The sequence below is a fragment of the Notothenia rossii genome (assembly GCF_949606895.1).
Source record: "Notothenia rossii genome assembly, chromosome: 5".
NCBI lineage: Eukaryota > Metazoa > Chordata > Actinopteri > Perciformes > Nototheniidae > Notothenia > Notothenia rossii.
This window is the reverse complement of record NC_136903.1, coordinates 4,662,893-4,676,426: the sequence shown is the minus strand read 5'-3', so window position 1 is coordinate 4,676,426 and position 13,534 is coordinate 4,662,893. Positions and strand designations below refer to the sequence as shown.

General features: G+C 40.2%; 1 protein-coding gene across 1 annotated transcript; it reads right to left on the bottom strand.

Moving 5' to 3' along the window:
• Positions 1–308: 308 nt before the first annotated feature.
• LOC307038440 (E3 ubiquitin-protein ligase TRIM21-like) lies at positions 309–11,008 on the bottom strand. The gene is made up of 2 exons (XM_079679834.1): positions 9,298–11,008; positions 309–2,514 (listed from the first exon to the last, which is right to left on the bottom strand). The coding sequence occupies exon 2, from the start codon at positions 2,506–2,508 to the stop codon at positions 838–840; it is 1,671 nt and encodes a 556-aa protein (XP_079535960.1). The 5' UTR covers positions 2,509–2,514; positions 9,298–11,008; the 3' UTR covers positions 309–837.
• Between the last annotated feature and the right edge of the window lie 2,526 nt (positions 11,009–13,534).

Sequence of the window (13,534 nt, the reverse complement as noted above, 5' to 3'; positions counted from 1 at the left end):
AAACTGTACTTTGATAATGTCATCTGGGATTTTAGAGACATTTAACTGCATCTGCTTTTTTGCGGTTTCATCTGTAAATATATATGTTATTTCATAAATGGAACTCATATATTGTATTTTATTGTTTCTAAAATATAAATTGAAAATTAACTATAGACAATAAACACATTTAGATCTCAAAAATCAAGTGAACAAGAACAATACATTTGTGTAATATTGAAATACTCAAGTTATTGTGTGTTATTTGTTTTTCGACTTGAACAAAAGATTGAGGTAAATGTTGAACAAATATATAGAGCGAAAAACAGTTGAAACTTGTTTATTTGATTTGTTGAGGACTTTTTTAAGCTATACAAACATTCTCCAGAGAGTTGGACACAAATAAAATCAAAATAACTCAAAAGATTGAGACACAATTTCTTCTTCTAATATGAATAAAGCATGAATCCTTAATGTACCACCGACAACTCACCAGATACATATCCCTTTAATACAAATATTTAAAACTATAACCCAAAAAGAAACCTCTACTTTAATTATGAAAAAATAAAATAAGGGGTGCATTTCTTCTCACAGTTATCTTTGGCTGTATGAAACACTTCGTATATATACAACGATAAGGAAATAAAATGTTATGAATTCAACACCCAGAACTTTCAGGTCCGTGCAAATATTTCTTAATCATAAGAACATTATCTTTGATCGAAAAAGCAGAAAACAATATTGCTTTGTTTAGAAAACATCAAATATGTGTACACTGCACCCACCCAATCATATACAAAGAGTATATTACATTTAGTGAGAGTGAATCTTTCTGTAGAAAACCAAATGGTTGTTCTACTCAGTGTGATTGGCAGGAGAGATGATCAGCGGGGCAGAGTTTTTACCACCTTCATTCAGATCGGGACCAAAGCATGGGTAGAGTTTCTCTTTGAAGCAGCAGCCAGTGAAGGAGTAGATCAGAGCTGCAGCATCAACATCATAAAAGGAGACCAGACCCTCCTCATAATCCACAAACACCCCCACCTTCTCAGGCTGAGACTTCAGAGAGAGAAGGACTGGAGGATCAGCAAGAGCTTTGTACTCATTTCCATTCCTCAACCATATCGTCCAGTAACCTTCCTGAGGAGACGCTGTGATCTGTCCCTTCCTGTTGATCGACTCTCTGGCCACTCCTAGAACCCACTGAGTCTTCCCTTTAACCTGAACCTCGTAATAAAATCTTCCTGAAGAGAAACTCTGCTTTGCTAAGACATTAGCACACATATCAAATCTCTCTGGATTGTCTGGGAGATTCTTCATCACATCACCATGTTTAACTTGTTTTCCATCATCAGACAGGATGAGCCATGGTTGTGCTGTATCAGGATCAAGAGTCACCTCCACCTCAGACTGCTGGACCCTCTTCAGCTCCACCTCAGACTGCTGGACCCTCTTCAGCTCCACCTCAAGCAGCTTCTTCATCTGTTTCCTGAGCGTCCCCTCCAGCTGTGTCACAGCTCTCCTCACAGTCCCCTCATATGAAGGATGGATCCTGACTTCTGTCCAGTTCTTGGTGGGTGGAGCAGCGTTCAGGGACGTGAAGCTTTGGAGGAGGTGGAGCTGGTCTTCAGAGCGTGAGAGCTGATCCACCTCAGAGCTTCTCTTCTTCAGCTCAGAGACTTCCTGTTCCAGCTCTTTGATGAAGCCTTCAGCCTGTTCCTCTGTCTCTCTCTGCTTCTCTTTGATGGTGTCCATGAGCTCGGCCTGGCTTCTCTCAACAGACTCCTTCAGAGCGGTGAAGACCTGAACACCATCTGCTATCTCTCTGTCTGCTCCTTCCTTACTGAGCTCCACTGAGCGGTTCATCTCCTGAATCTTCAGTCGTCTCTTCTGGATCATCTGCTGGATTTCAGCCTCTGTCTTCCCCAGCTCAGCCTTCTTTCCTTCATATCCTTCTTTCAGAGGAACTACATCATGTGTCTTGTGGTCTGAATAGGTGCAGAGCATGCAGACACACACCTGGTCGGTCTTACAGAACAGCTCCAGCAGTTTATCGTGCTTCACACACATCCTGCTTTCCAGGTTTTCCTCAGGGTCGATCAGCTGATGTCTTTTCAGACGTGAAGCTGTCAGGTGAGGCTCCAGGTGAGTCTCACAGTAGGAGGCCAGACACACCAGGCAGGACTTCAGGGCCTTCAGTCTGGTTCCAGTGCAGACGTCACAGGGAACTTCTCCTGGTTTGACAACGTGTTGCTCTGAGCTGCTGCTGCTGGCTTTCTGTTGAGCTGACTGTCTGAACTGAGCAGCCATCTCAGAGATGAAAGTGTTGACCAGCAGCTCAGGCTTTATGTTGAAAACCTTATTACAGTTGGGACACTGACTCGGGACATTTCTATCCCAGTGTTCAGAGATGCAGGCTTTACAGAAGTTGTGTCCACATGGTGTGCTGACTGGATCAGTGAACACATCCAGACAGATGGAGCACAGAAACTGATCTTCAGTCAGCAGACAGCTGGCAGCAGACATGTCTCTCTGGGGATACAAAATGTTGAAAAAACATTAAATAAAGTTTAAATTGTTTGTTTAATAATAATTTATTATTATTGGAATTCACCAAGCCAATGTATGCATGTATTCAGGTACTATACTTGAGTTTTCTTTTATATTTTGTATTGATACCTCTCCCCCAACACTACAGCTGGACCTAATTCACTTTCAATCCAATACATTCATTGTTGATAGTTAGTTTTTTACTTTGCAGATATTACACAAATAAAATAAGCAACTAAATTAGTATTTAATAAACCTCAGGGTAATTTCCCAAGCAGTACAATAACATGTTCTACACATTGATCCATCAATAATTATAATCCAATTATATAATATATTTAACTTTTTTGAAAGATATATTTTTTTTTTTAATCTTTCCTTGTCCACATTGTGGTATTTTACTTCAATAAATGATCAGAGTACTTCTTACCATGCTAGTAAATACTGAAGTCTGAGGTATTGATGTAAATGTATCCTCATAGTTATCACTAATTCCATCCTCCATCAGGGTATATGCAGGAATCCTGAGGTCAAATTTAATACCTTTAAAGACCTTTTTTAAGACCCTTTCCATACATTTTAAGACCTCATCGCAACTTTGAGTTCTAACCGGTTACATTGGCGACACACTTTACCTCACATTTACTATATTGATTGTAAGATAGCACAACTAAACAGAGTGCAGACAGACTACTGAAGCCTCCTCTCCACATGAACTTCAACCTCTCTGTGACGGTCAGGTTTAATGCAGTATGCTGCTTTGTTGCTTCTGTACTCTGTGCTCTTTCATTCCAGTCAAACTCCTCAGAAACCATTAGAAACCAGTATTTGACCAATAAACAAAACAATTGACAAAACTTTGAACTATGAAATATGTTAAACTTTGGTGAGCTTCAGCGGGGTAATGCCATATAGGAGCTCCCTCACAAATGCCCAGGGGTTAAATTGGGCTGGGGCTGTCCGGGGCTAAGCCCTGGCAAATAGGACGATGCTCTGACGTCATCACCCTCACACATTTGTCATATGTTTACAAAAAACAATATATATGTTAAGACTTTTCTCGTTCTTAATATAGACTATATTTAGGGTCGATATGTGTTGACTTTACTTTAAAATAGAAAATCTCTGTGATCGGATATAGTTTGGCTTAGACCCCGGCCCCACGAGGAAGCATACGGTAAAACGCATACGCAAATGCAAAAAGTCTTCCGTTCACACGCATTCGATTCATTAACGTGTCCGTTCACACTAGACCGCTGGAAATGCTGGAAACGCTGTAGTACATATGTCAGGCCTGTAAGTGGCGCTGCTGCCGCCACAAAATACACCAAAAGCAGCGAAGAAGAGCCCGGAGCATGGTTGCCATGGTTGCCCTTCTGTTTATTCTCCGCGGTGGATGACGTGTTCTCCTGCTGTATCTCTCAGGTAGTCCACCAGCAGAACACCCACCTCTCGGCCTCTTCCAAGGAACGAGGGGACCGTGCGGTAGTTTCTGTTAAAAAAAATGTTCCGCCGGTCAACATGTCCGTTAAAGTTTAAATCTTCCGTACAAAATTAGAAAAGTGCCGATCAGAGGTCTTCTTTGTTATTTATTGAGCTTTAAAACAAATTGATAACGACTCTGTTCTCTGTATAATAATATTTAATAAACGGTGCCTGCCTCTCTGTTCCTCCCCCTCTTCTGACAGCCCAGCAGCAGCTGGAGACGTGGGGAGAGGGAGGCGGGGCTATTTCCTCGTTATCAGAAAATGATCATATAGGGCTTACATATGAAACAGCCTGAGTACTTTTAATATTGAACTTAAGACATGTATTACTATATATTATAAAACGGACAAGTCAAATCAAGCAATCTGATTGGTTCTTAGCCGTGATATACTGAGCGTATACCACGGGTAGAATTGTAAGTTACTTTTCACAACAAGTCAGTATCCCTCCGCGTCTGAGAAAAACAGTATACCGTTGGGCTGAAAAGCAAACTGCTTGCAGTTTGATTTTCATACTGGAACAAGAAAGCAGCGGAGAAGTAACGGGGCAGAAGCCCTCCTTTTTGATGCAGCGGTCCAGACATAGACATCAAACGGCAAAACATATTCAGTGTGCAGTTCCTTTGGCATTAGGGCAGGGATATCTAGATACTTTTGAAGTTTTAACATAATGAATTGTGCTACTTTTAAAGCAAGCAACGATGTTTTCAAAACTGTAATCAAAGAGGTCCGCAAAAACGCTATCGACCAATCAGATTGCTTGATTTGACTTGTCAGTTTTATAAATATATTTAAATTTCTTCCGTTACGAAACAAACTTACAAAGCATAAAATGGAAACATTTAAGATTAACTTCGACCTCCGGGGGGGTCTTACTATAGAGAGGCGAAGTCCCTCCCTTTCCGGGGGAGCTCATGGGACCCCGGAAGCGGAAAATTATACATTGAATTCAATGGAGAGAGAAAACGTATCTTTTGATCCCGTTTGAATTGTGCCACGAACTACACATATGATGTTTGTCAATTTAAAAGAACATTTTGCAAGTCAAAAAAATAAAAATGTGTCGTAAAACTGTGAAGTAACACATTTTTTTTTGTGTTAATCCGCTCAGTGAACTACATGTCTCTGGTCCCGCACAATACGCGTCACCAACACAAAGATGGCCGTCACGTTGGCACATTTCACCTCATTCTTTCAGAATGAGAATAAAACTATAAAACGAGGTGAAAATCACTACAAGTCTGGGCATGTTGAGAGCTGTACATACACGAAAGGGGAGTTAGTCGGTTCTGTAAGAGCCAGCATGCGGGACCGGCTTTAAAAGGTTTCGGTGAGTAACATGAGTGCAATGTTTAACGTTAATGTCAGTCAATAAGGAGGAGAATGAAAAAGAAGATGATGAACCACAGACCAGGCATATAATGACTGCAGTGTGCAGGGCTGTGTTAATTTATGTTACTGTTATCAATAGCATTAGTTGACTGAGAAAACCGTCAAGAAAAAAAGTTTAGCGATGTTACGAGTCGACTAGTATAATATGCCCACGGCTGTGATTGACAACCTGGACAGCCAGTCAGAAGCTAGAATGCCAACCTAGAGAGCCAATCAGAACCTAGAACGGGTGTGTATGCTATGGATAACATTAGTGTTCACAAGAACAAGGTAACCTCCCGTGTTTTGTTTTAGTTGCTCTTCAGATTGAAGCGGCCAGTTTTATATCGACTATATGTGTGATCTCCTTTTTACATCTCGTTGTGTCATATGAGTTTATTTGCTGTGTGTAGATTCAAGGATTTTGGTTGTCTTGTCAATTTGTTTGGTTATCTAGGCACAGCTGTGTGTGACTCACTCTGGTACACTGGTATGTGTTTTCCTAATGTAGAGAGCATTGATTAATTCATAAACTACACACTGAGTCTAGATCCTGACCAAATCCTTTTTATTTGATCAAATGTTTTTCAAAAATGTAATACACATTTAAAAAAATACAATGTACAATCACAACCAATACAACACAAATTACAAAAAATACAGAAAAAACAAACAATAACAACAATCAGACAAGAGGACAAAACAATGGAAAAATAAACCCCCCCACCCCCAGATCCGGACCATCCTTGTATTGCTCATTCAATCTATTATAGCATGTTAACAAACATGGTACTTACTTTATTTGTACAGATCTACATGGGAGAGGATGGCGCGATGCAGAGCGCTGTCTGTGGTTGTGCACGGGGGATGTACAAATGCAGCCACGCTGCAGCATTGGCAATATTTGCCATGTGGCAGATCAGCTCCACAGAAGTTGAGTGCCAGTGGAGGAAGCCTGGCACTTCAAAAGTAGTCCAGCCGGTGTCTCAACTCTACCAACAGCAAGAGGAGACATACAACCAACTGGCCAGAGACATCGCCACTGAGGAAGTAGACTGGTTCAGGTCTGCACTGAGGGGCGCAGCGTGGCATGGCATGGCTTTTGTCACCTGAGCCAGAGCTGCAGCCTCAACATCAGGCCATTTTCAACGTGCCGGAGCTGGTGAAGGAGCATGGGGGTCGGGGGCTTGAGGCAATTCTTGCCTCAATGCGACTGAGCAGAGACCAGCAAGCTGCCATCCAGACAGCCACCGTAGGACAGCGGACAAATCCTCAGGTTGACAGCCAGCAATTTTGGTGCTGTGCTGAGGTCGGGACTTTCATCCACTCCATGCGCGTCCCTCATGAAGAGGGTGCTTGGGGGGTACAATTTAGACGGAGTCATGGCTGTCAACTGGGGAGTTGTAAACGAGGTGTGTTTGGCCAGTGTGTTTGGCCTTTTAAGTGTGACACATATGTAGTGATAAATGCTTAACTTGACCACTGTTCCTATATAAAAAAAGTTTTCTGCATCGTCAGTCATTTTTTCCAAATAATTACCAATATTTCACAAATTCTTCATGTCAACTTAAGAGCACAGCTGTATGTTGAGTGTCAGCTTTGCTTGGTTCATCTTACTGGGGGCAGCTACATGGATGTTGGTGCAGTCCACAATCATTTTGCAGTTGAAGGCAGAATGAATTTATTATTGACTCAGAATGAAGCACAACTTCATGTCATACAATACATTGACTTTATTTGTAATTGTGTAAAAAAATAAAGCATTGATTAGCAAGCAGGACCTGCAGGAACAGAGAACGGTGATGGATGGAGCTGGGAAGAGAGAAGAATAAAGAAAACAGATCAACTTTATTATCGGATATTAAAAATTCAATTTCAAAACAAGTTGCAGCTCCTACAGTTTTCTAGTATGTAAAGATGATTTCACATGACCTATGCAAAATATCACACTCAATACATGTTTGTCTCTGGGGGGTGCATTGTGCCTTTGATGTATATAAATAATATACCATAACCAAATACTATTACGTATAGTGGAAATCAGGTTGCCAGAGCAGGTCAGTGTGCATGTTCCTCAGGGTCTCAGCAGTTACAGGTGAGGTAAAGAAAATAAAAGAGAAAAAGGTCAGTAACAACACTTTAAAGTAACAACACTGAATAATTATCTCTTTTAATAATTTTCTCTCAGTAATCACTCAACTACTGTCTTTCCAACAAACAGATTGACTCACCCTCACTGCCATCACAATGACACATGTCCAGAAGAATGTCATGCAAAGCTCCCTGCCTGCCTGCCTTCCTTCGACTCTCCCTGAACTGCTTCCTTAGCACCCGGTGGAGGGCGCAGTAGGCTACTCTTCAAATGTTTCACGAAATACTTAGCATGATGACTACTCTTACTGTTTAACATGTTGGTGTACTTCATGTAATAAAATAATAACTTCATGGTAAGGCTACTAAAAATGACAAGGCTAAGTAATGTAATGCTAACTAACGTGCTCGCTACTCGTCGCTACTAGCTAGGTAGCTAACTTGACTATGTTCCATGCACAACATGTATATTACCTATGATATTACCTGATATGTCTGATCCAGCGACTCCTGGTCCTTTCATCAGACGGGAAGCGATAGAACGAGCAAGTGGTATGATCACTTTTGTGATTACAACATGGTACAAAGTACACAGGCATCTTATAAAAGTGAATTTATTGGAGCAATCTCTTGTATTTATTGAAGGGAATAAATCAGTTATGAAATCTTCTTCTTCGCTTTAATTACGAGTCTCAACCACTTGGAGCATTATCGTCTGTGACATCACATACGCGACCCAGAATGGGATTTGTAGTCTTTGTAGTCGCGTATTTTTCATACTCTTATATTTCAACAGTTTTACGACAAAATGTGACTTTTTTGACATGGAAATGATTGTTTAAGATTGACAAACATCATATGTGTAGTTCGTGAAACAATTCAAACGGGATCAAAAGATACGTTTTCTCTCTCCATTAAATTCAATGTATACTTTTTCGCTTCCGGGGTCCCATGGTCAGGAAGTAGATGGGCGTGACTTCGCCTCTCTATAGTATGGAGGAGTGGATTGAGCAGTGCCTATCTCCAGGAAAAAAAAGCACCTAAACTACGACATGCAGAGCTACGTGAAGAGCAGGTAGGTAGTAGACCAACTGGAAAAGTAGCACCATTCAAAAACTTTCTGATGCGGGTCTTGAAACAAAGCAGAGAAATTATGACCGTTAGTGGCCACAGGTGCGAAAGCTCTCTCCAGAGCTACTGGAAGCCCAATCTCGGGGACCGGAGAAAGTGGAGCAATATTCTCGCCACGCCAAGCAACAGCCTCGAACAACCTCAACCTATACAAGTGACCACGTAAGCCATGCTACTGATGCTGGACAGTTTTTCAGTGGATGCACAATAAACAGCAACATACACATTAATGTAAATAAACAGCCAAATAATGGATCAACGCTCTCTGTCTAATATGTTCGCTTGCTGTTAGTGTTGTTGCATAGCAACCACCTCGCACTATGTTTCGTGCAGAAGGCAACGGAGGGACTATTTTATTTTGAACATCATTATTTACTAATAAAAACTATTTAAATTAGAGTGTGTATTTTTCTTTCATATTGCCACACTTGGTAACCGTTTTATAAAAGCAATAGCTCACTTCAGGCCGTGGTATATGCTCATTATATCACAGCTAAGGGGCGTGGTTCGGTCTTATTGAACTTAAGACATGTATTACTATATAATGTCATGTATTTTGGTTTTAAAGTGTCTGAGGGAGGCATATATTCGGTATATGTCTGAACAGACGTACCAGCCTCAGATTCTGATTAAACTAAACCGTGTTCAAATATTTAGTTAGTGATTGTGTCTGTAGTTTACTCACCAGTGTTTAGCAGAGATTCTGCTGTGTTGTTGAGAAAAGCTGCTGGATTCAGTCGAGTGTTTCTTTAGAGAGAAACAGAGAGACGTGCAGCTGTTGTGTCGCTCAGACAAGCTTTCACTTTCAATTCTGGGAAGTTGAAGCTCTCCTATTTCAGTGTAGCTCCACCTCTCAGTGGCCCGTCACCAGGAGGGAGTGGAGGAGGAACTACAAGAGCAACAAGGCCTTTCTTTCTCCAACGGTTGAGACCTCACCAACACTACAACTCCCATAATCCTTTCCGCTGCAAACACTACAAATACCATCGATCTCAGAGAGTTTAAATGACTTAGTGGTTCTGTGTTTTGGAGCTGAAATACTACAGGTGACTGAAAAAGAGAAAAGCAAACATTATTAAATTCATTTAGATTTTTATTACAGATATTTTAGGGGCAACAATTTCCTATTCTTCCTTCACTTCAACTTCAATTATGTTTCCTATTAAACCAAACAGCAATTCCTTTTCAAGGTAAACTATTTTCTGATTTTATATTTAATTTAATATTCCATTCCCTACACACTGAATGTAAATAACATCCTGCTTTATATTATGTATAAAGCCCTTCAATAGTGCTTTATAGTCAGAGTTTATAGATGTTTTTATCTTCACAGTCTACTGTATGTTTTCAACTTCTAAATGCTTTTTTAATTTAATTTTGAGATGTTTAAATTCTAGAATTGTTTATTTCTGCTCTTTAATTTCTACTTGTGTGCAATGCCTTGATTTGTTTTATGCTTCTGCAATGCAAACATGTCCCAAATTGGGATCAATAAAGTACCTCTAGTAGCTTATCTTATCTAATTGTTTAGAAAAATCTGGTTTGGCTTTTAATAATCACATCATAAAATAAGTTATGGCTGTATGGAAAAGACAACACAGCTTTTGGTTTCCATGGACTGGTTATAAACATTTGTGATGTCAAAAACAATCAAATATGTTTCCCTCAAATCCTAATGGACAATGCAGTTTAGGTCATACATTAGTGACATACATAAAAACAACAACATGCTTTTTCACCCCAGAAAACAGAAACAAATGTAACAATAATAATATTTTTTTCATCTTCAAAGGCAAATAATAAAAATGTAACTACAGAAAAATCTATAAGGACAAGAGAGCCTTTGCCCAATCCACAAACCCCCCACCCAACACCGTCTTGCAGTTTCAACATGATTACAGGGTTTGTTTTACATCATATGTTCATGTGTTCACAGACATTTAATCATAACATTTTATAATGTTCCACTGATTTGGCAAAGAATCCCTCCTACTCGTCCTTCCACATATGAAGGTTTTTATATATCAACATTAATATATTACATAAAGGATATCACCAGATCACCAGGTTTGATGTTTCTACATTAGTGTTATTTACAGATGCACTTAACAGTTGACTAATACTTTATAAAGGGAAGATATCCTTTTCTTTCTCGTAAATTATGTTTACATAAAAAACAATAGTTTTTTAGATACAGAGAAGTCATGTTGGAGTTGGGTTTATTCTCATCTGTGTTCTCAGTGTGTGCTCGGGCTAAAGACACCTCATCCATTTTTACTGTAAGACTAGGATTGAGACTCAGCTTTTTTTCACTACACTAGCGGCACTTGTATTGTTTTTGTTTTGTATTGATTTGGACCCTGGACCTCTCGCAACCTAAGTGAGAATCATAAACCTACACCAAATAAACACTTATTGGTTTGAAGTTGGATTAACACTGAACTGCACGGGAATTGAACCCAGGTCACAAGAATGGGAATCTCTCAAAAGTCCACCGACGGAAGAGATTTCTAACATCTATTTCAGAGTTCTGTACCTTTCTCTATTCTTCCATCCCCTACTCAACCCATATTGAGACCGTCTTGTATGCACCACCCGGGAATTGAACCCGGGTCACAACAATTGAAATCTTGTATGATCGACTACACTAGCAGCACTTGTACTCTGTTTGCTTATAGATTATTACTGCTGGGCAACGATTAACATTTCAATGTTCTGGGTTATCCCCATTGTTATGCACAACATTCAATAATTAATCCAAAAGTAGTGTATTGCGCACTTTTATTTTAAAAGTAGTGGTGTATGAACAAAAGTGCATAAACAAATAAGGTAATTTTTAACAGAAGTATTCCCTTTACTCAGTAGCAGTTAAAATATTTCTTGTAAATTTCAACTTAGACATTAATTCATGTAATTAAATCCAACATAAAACCAAAGCTATCTGCCACTGCTAGGGCATTAGCTTTTTTTCATCTAGTTAGTTACAGAAGAACAAGTTACCCTTACGGCCCGTCCACACAGCAGCTTTAAAAAAATCTTCCAACGCTTCTCTGCCCATTCACTTTGAATGGGGTGACGTCACTTGGCCTCGCTTTTCGCCGAACTGCATTGTTGGGAAGCAAAGCGAAGATTTCCAGGATTTTCAGGATTCAAAAGTTGAGCAATGTTCAACTTTTGAAGCTGAGCTGGAAGCGTCAGCCAATCAAATCCCGTTTATGCAAATCTGACAGTTCAAGCGCCTGCCAATCAAACCACGTGTAAGCTGGGAGAGACATACCGCAGTTCATTTCCTCATATTCCAAACCAGAAATTACGGTAGCAAATCACCCGGTTCTTTACGACCAGTCGCTAATAACTTACCGGGATACAAACCGGAGGAACCAGGCATGGAGGGAGGTGGCAGAGACAGTGGGTGAAACTGGTAGGTTTTCGACTGTTTGGGGATTTTATATCCAGTTTACTTTGTTTAAACATTGCTAGCAAGCATAGACAGTATCTTTAGCCAGCATGGAATGTAGCATAAAATAGCACCATAGACATTCATCTCATAAATGTTCATCATAGCCCTTCCCGCTGACACTTTACCTCTGCCACATCATAGACTATATGCATCACATTAATGCACACAATGTCATACTCCTTTCTGCACATATTCTGAGTGGAGAAGAACCGGGGTTTTTTGCTTTGTATGTCGGGGGCGGGAGATTCATGTGATTGGTTGTTGGTCGCGTTGCTCGCAAAAAATCCCCAAGTTTTCAGGCACGCCCAGCTCCAAGATTTTCAAGATCTTTTTAAAGCTGCTGTGTGGACGGGCCGTTAGAGTCCAGCGATAAGAAAATTCAATGTTGCAGTGGTTACAAATACAGTAACTCTGGCTCTCTGAACTCCGCCGCCTGGAAGAGATTTAAAATGTCCATTTCAGAGTTCTGTACCTTGCTCTATTCTTCCATCCCCTACTCAACCCATATTCAGACCGTGTTGCATGCACCGCCCGGGAATCGAACCCGGGTCACAAGAATGGGAATCTTGTATAATACCACTATATACATATTAATAAAGACAAATAAATGCGATTTTTTTTTTTGTGCCAGAGAGCGACTTCATTAGAGATGCAGGGTTGAAAAGAGGAGAAAGTGGGGATGGCATTGCCTAAAATGTTTATTGTGCTCGGGATTCAAACCCTCTTACCTGGCAGCTCTTACCACCAGCAGCCCAATGGTAGATGTTGTTGTTAAATATACCACCATGTATCTTGTGAAAAACTAAAATAATACATGACAAACTATTTGTTGAGGACATTTTGTATTATCTGAAGTAAACTACAGGAACCTCAAACATTGTACTAACCCTAACCCTAACCCTAACTTTCCACCTCTGCAAACAACAGATTGGTTGTGGAGGTGGTTCAGGAGTTACAGGACTTCCTTCATTTGTCACAGCAACTTTCATTATCTGTAATAATGACAGAATGTTAATGCTGTATTAAAGATAACTAACTGTGTCCAGCCCTCATTCTCTGCTGTTTGTCCATCTATAGAAGACTCAGCAGCTGTCTCCATCACCGCCTCTGCTTATTAAGACCTTCTGTGATTTGGCGTTATCAGCAGAGATCGACCACAGCGTCCACTGGCCGGAGGAAGATGGATGCGACATCATCTGAGGTGAGAAAACCCAACTCCTTTTTTGTCTTTAAAGAAAGTTCACGAGTTGCTCAGAAGTTTGACCGAGCACAAGACGGTTTTGATTCTATGGTTCAGAGAGAAATCATGGCAAGACTCATTTATTATATTATACAGCTTTGCATTTAATTTGCTTTACCCGTATTTCTTTTGTTCTATAGCTTTCTCACGTTTTCACCTTTCATTTGAGGTATTTGTATGTTCCTTGAAAGCAAAATAAAACAATGAAGAGAGTGATCCAGT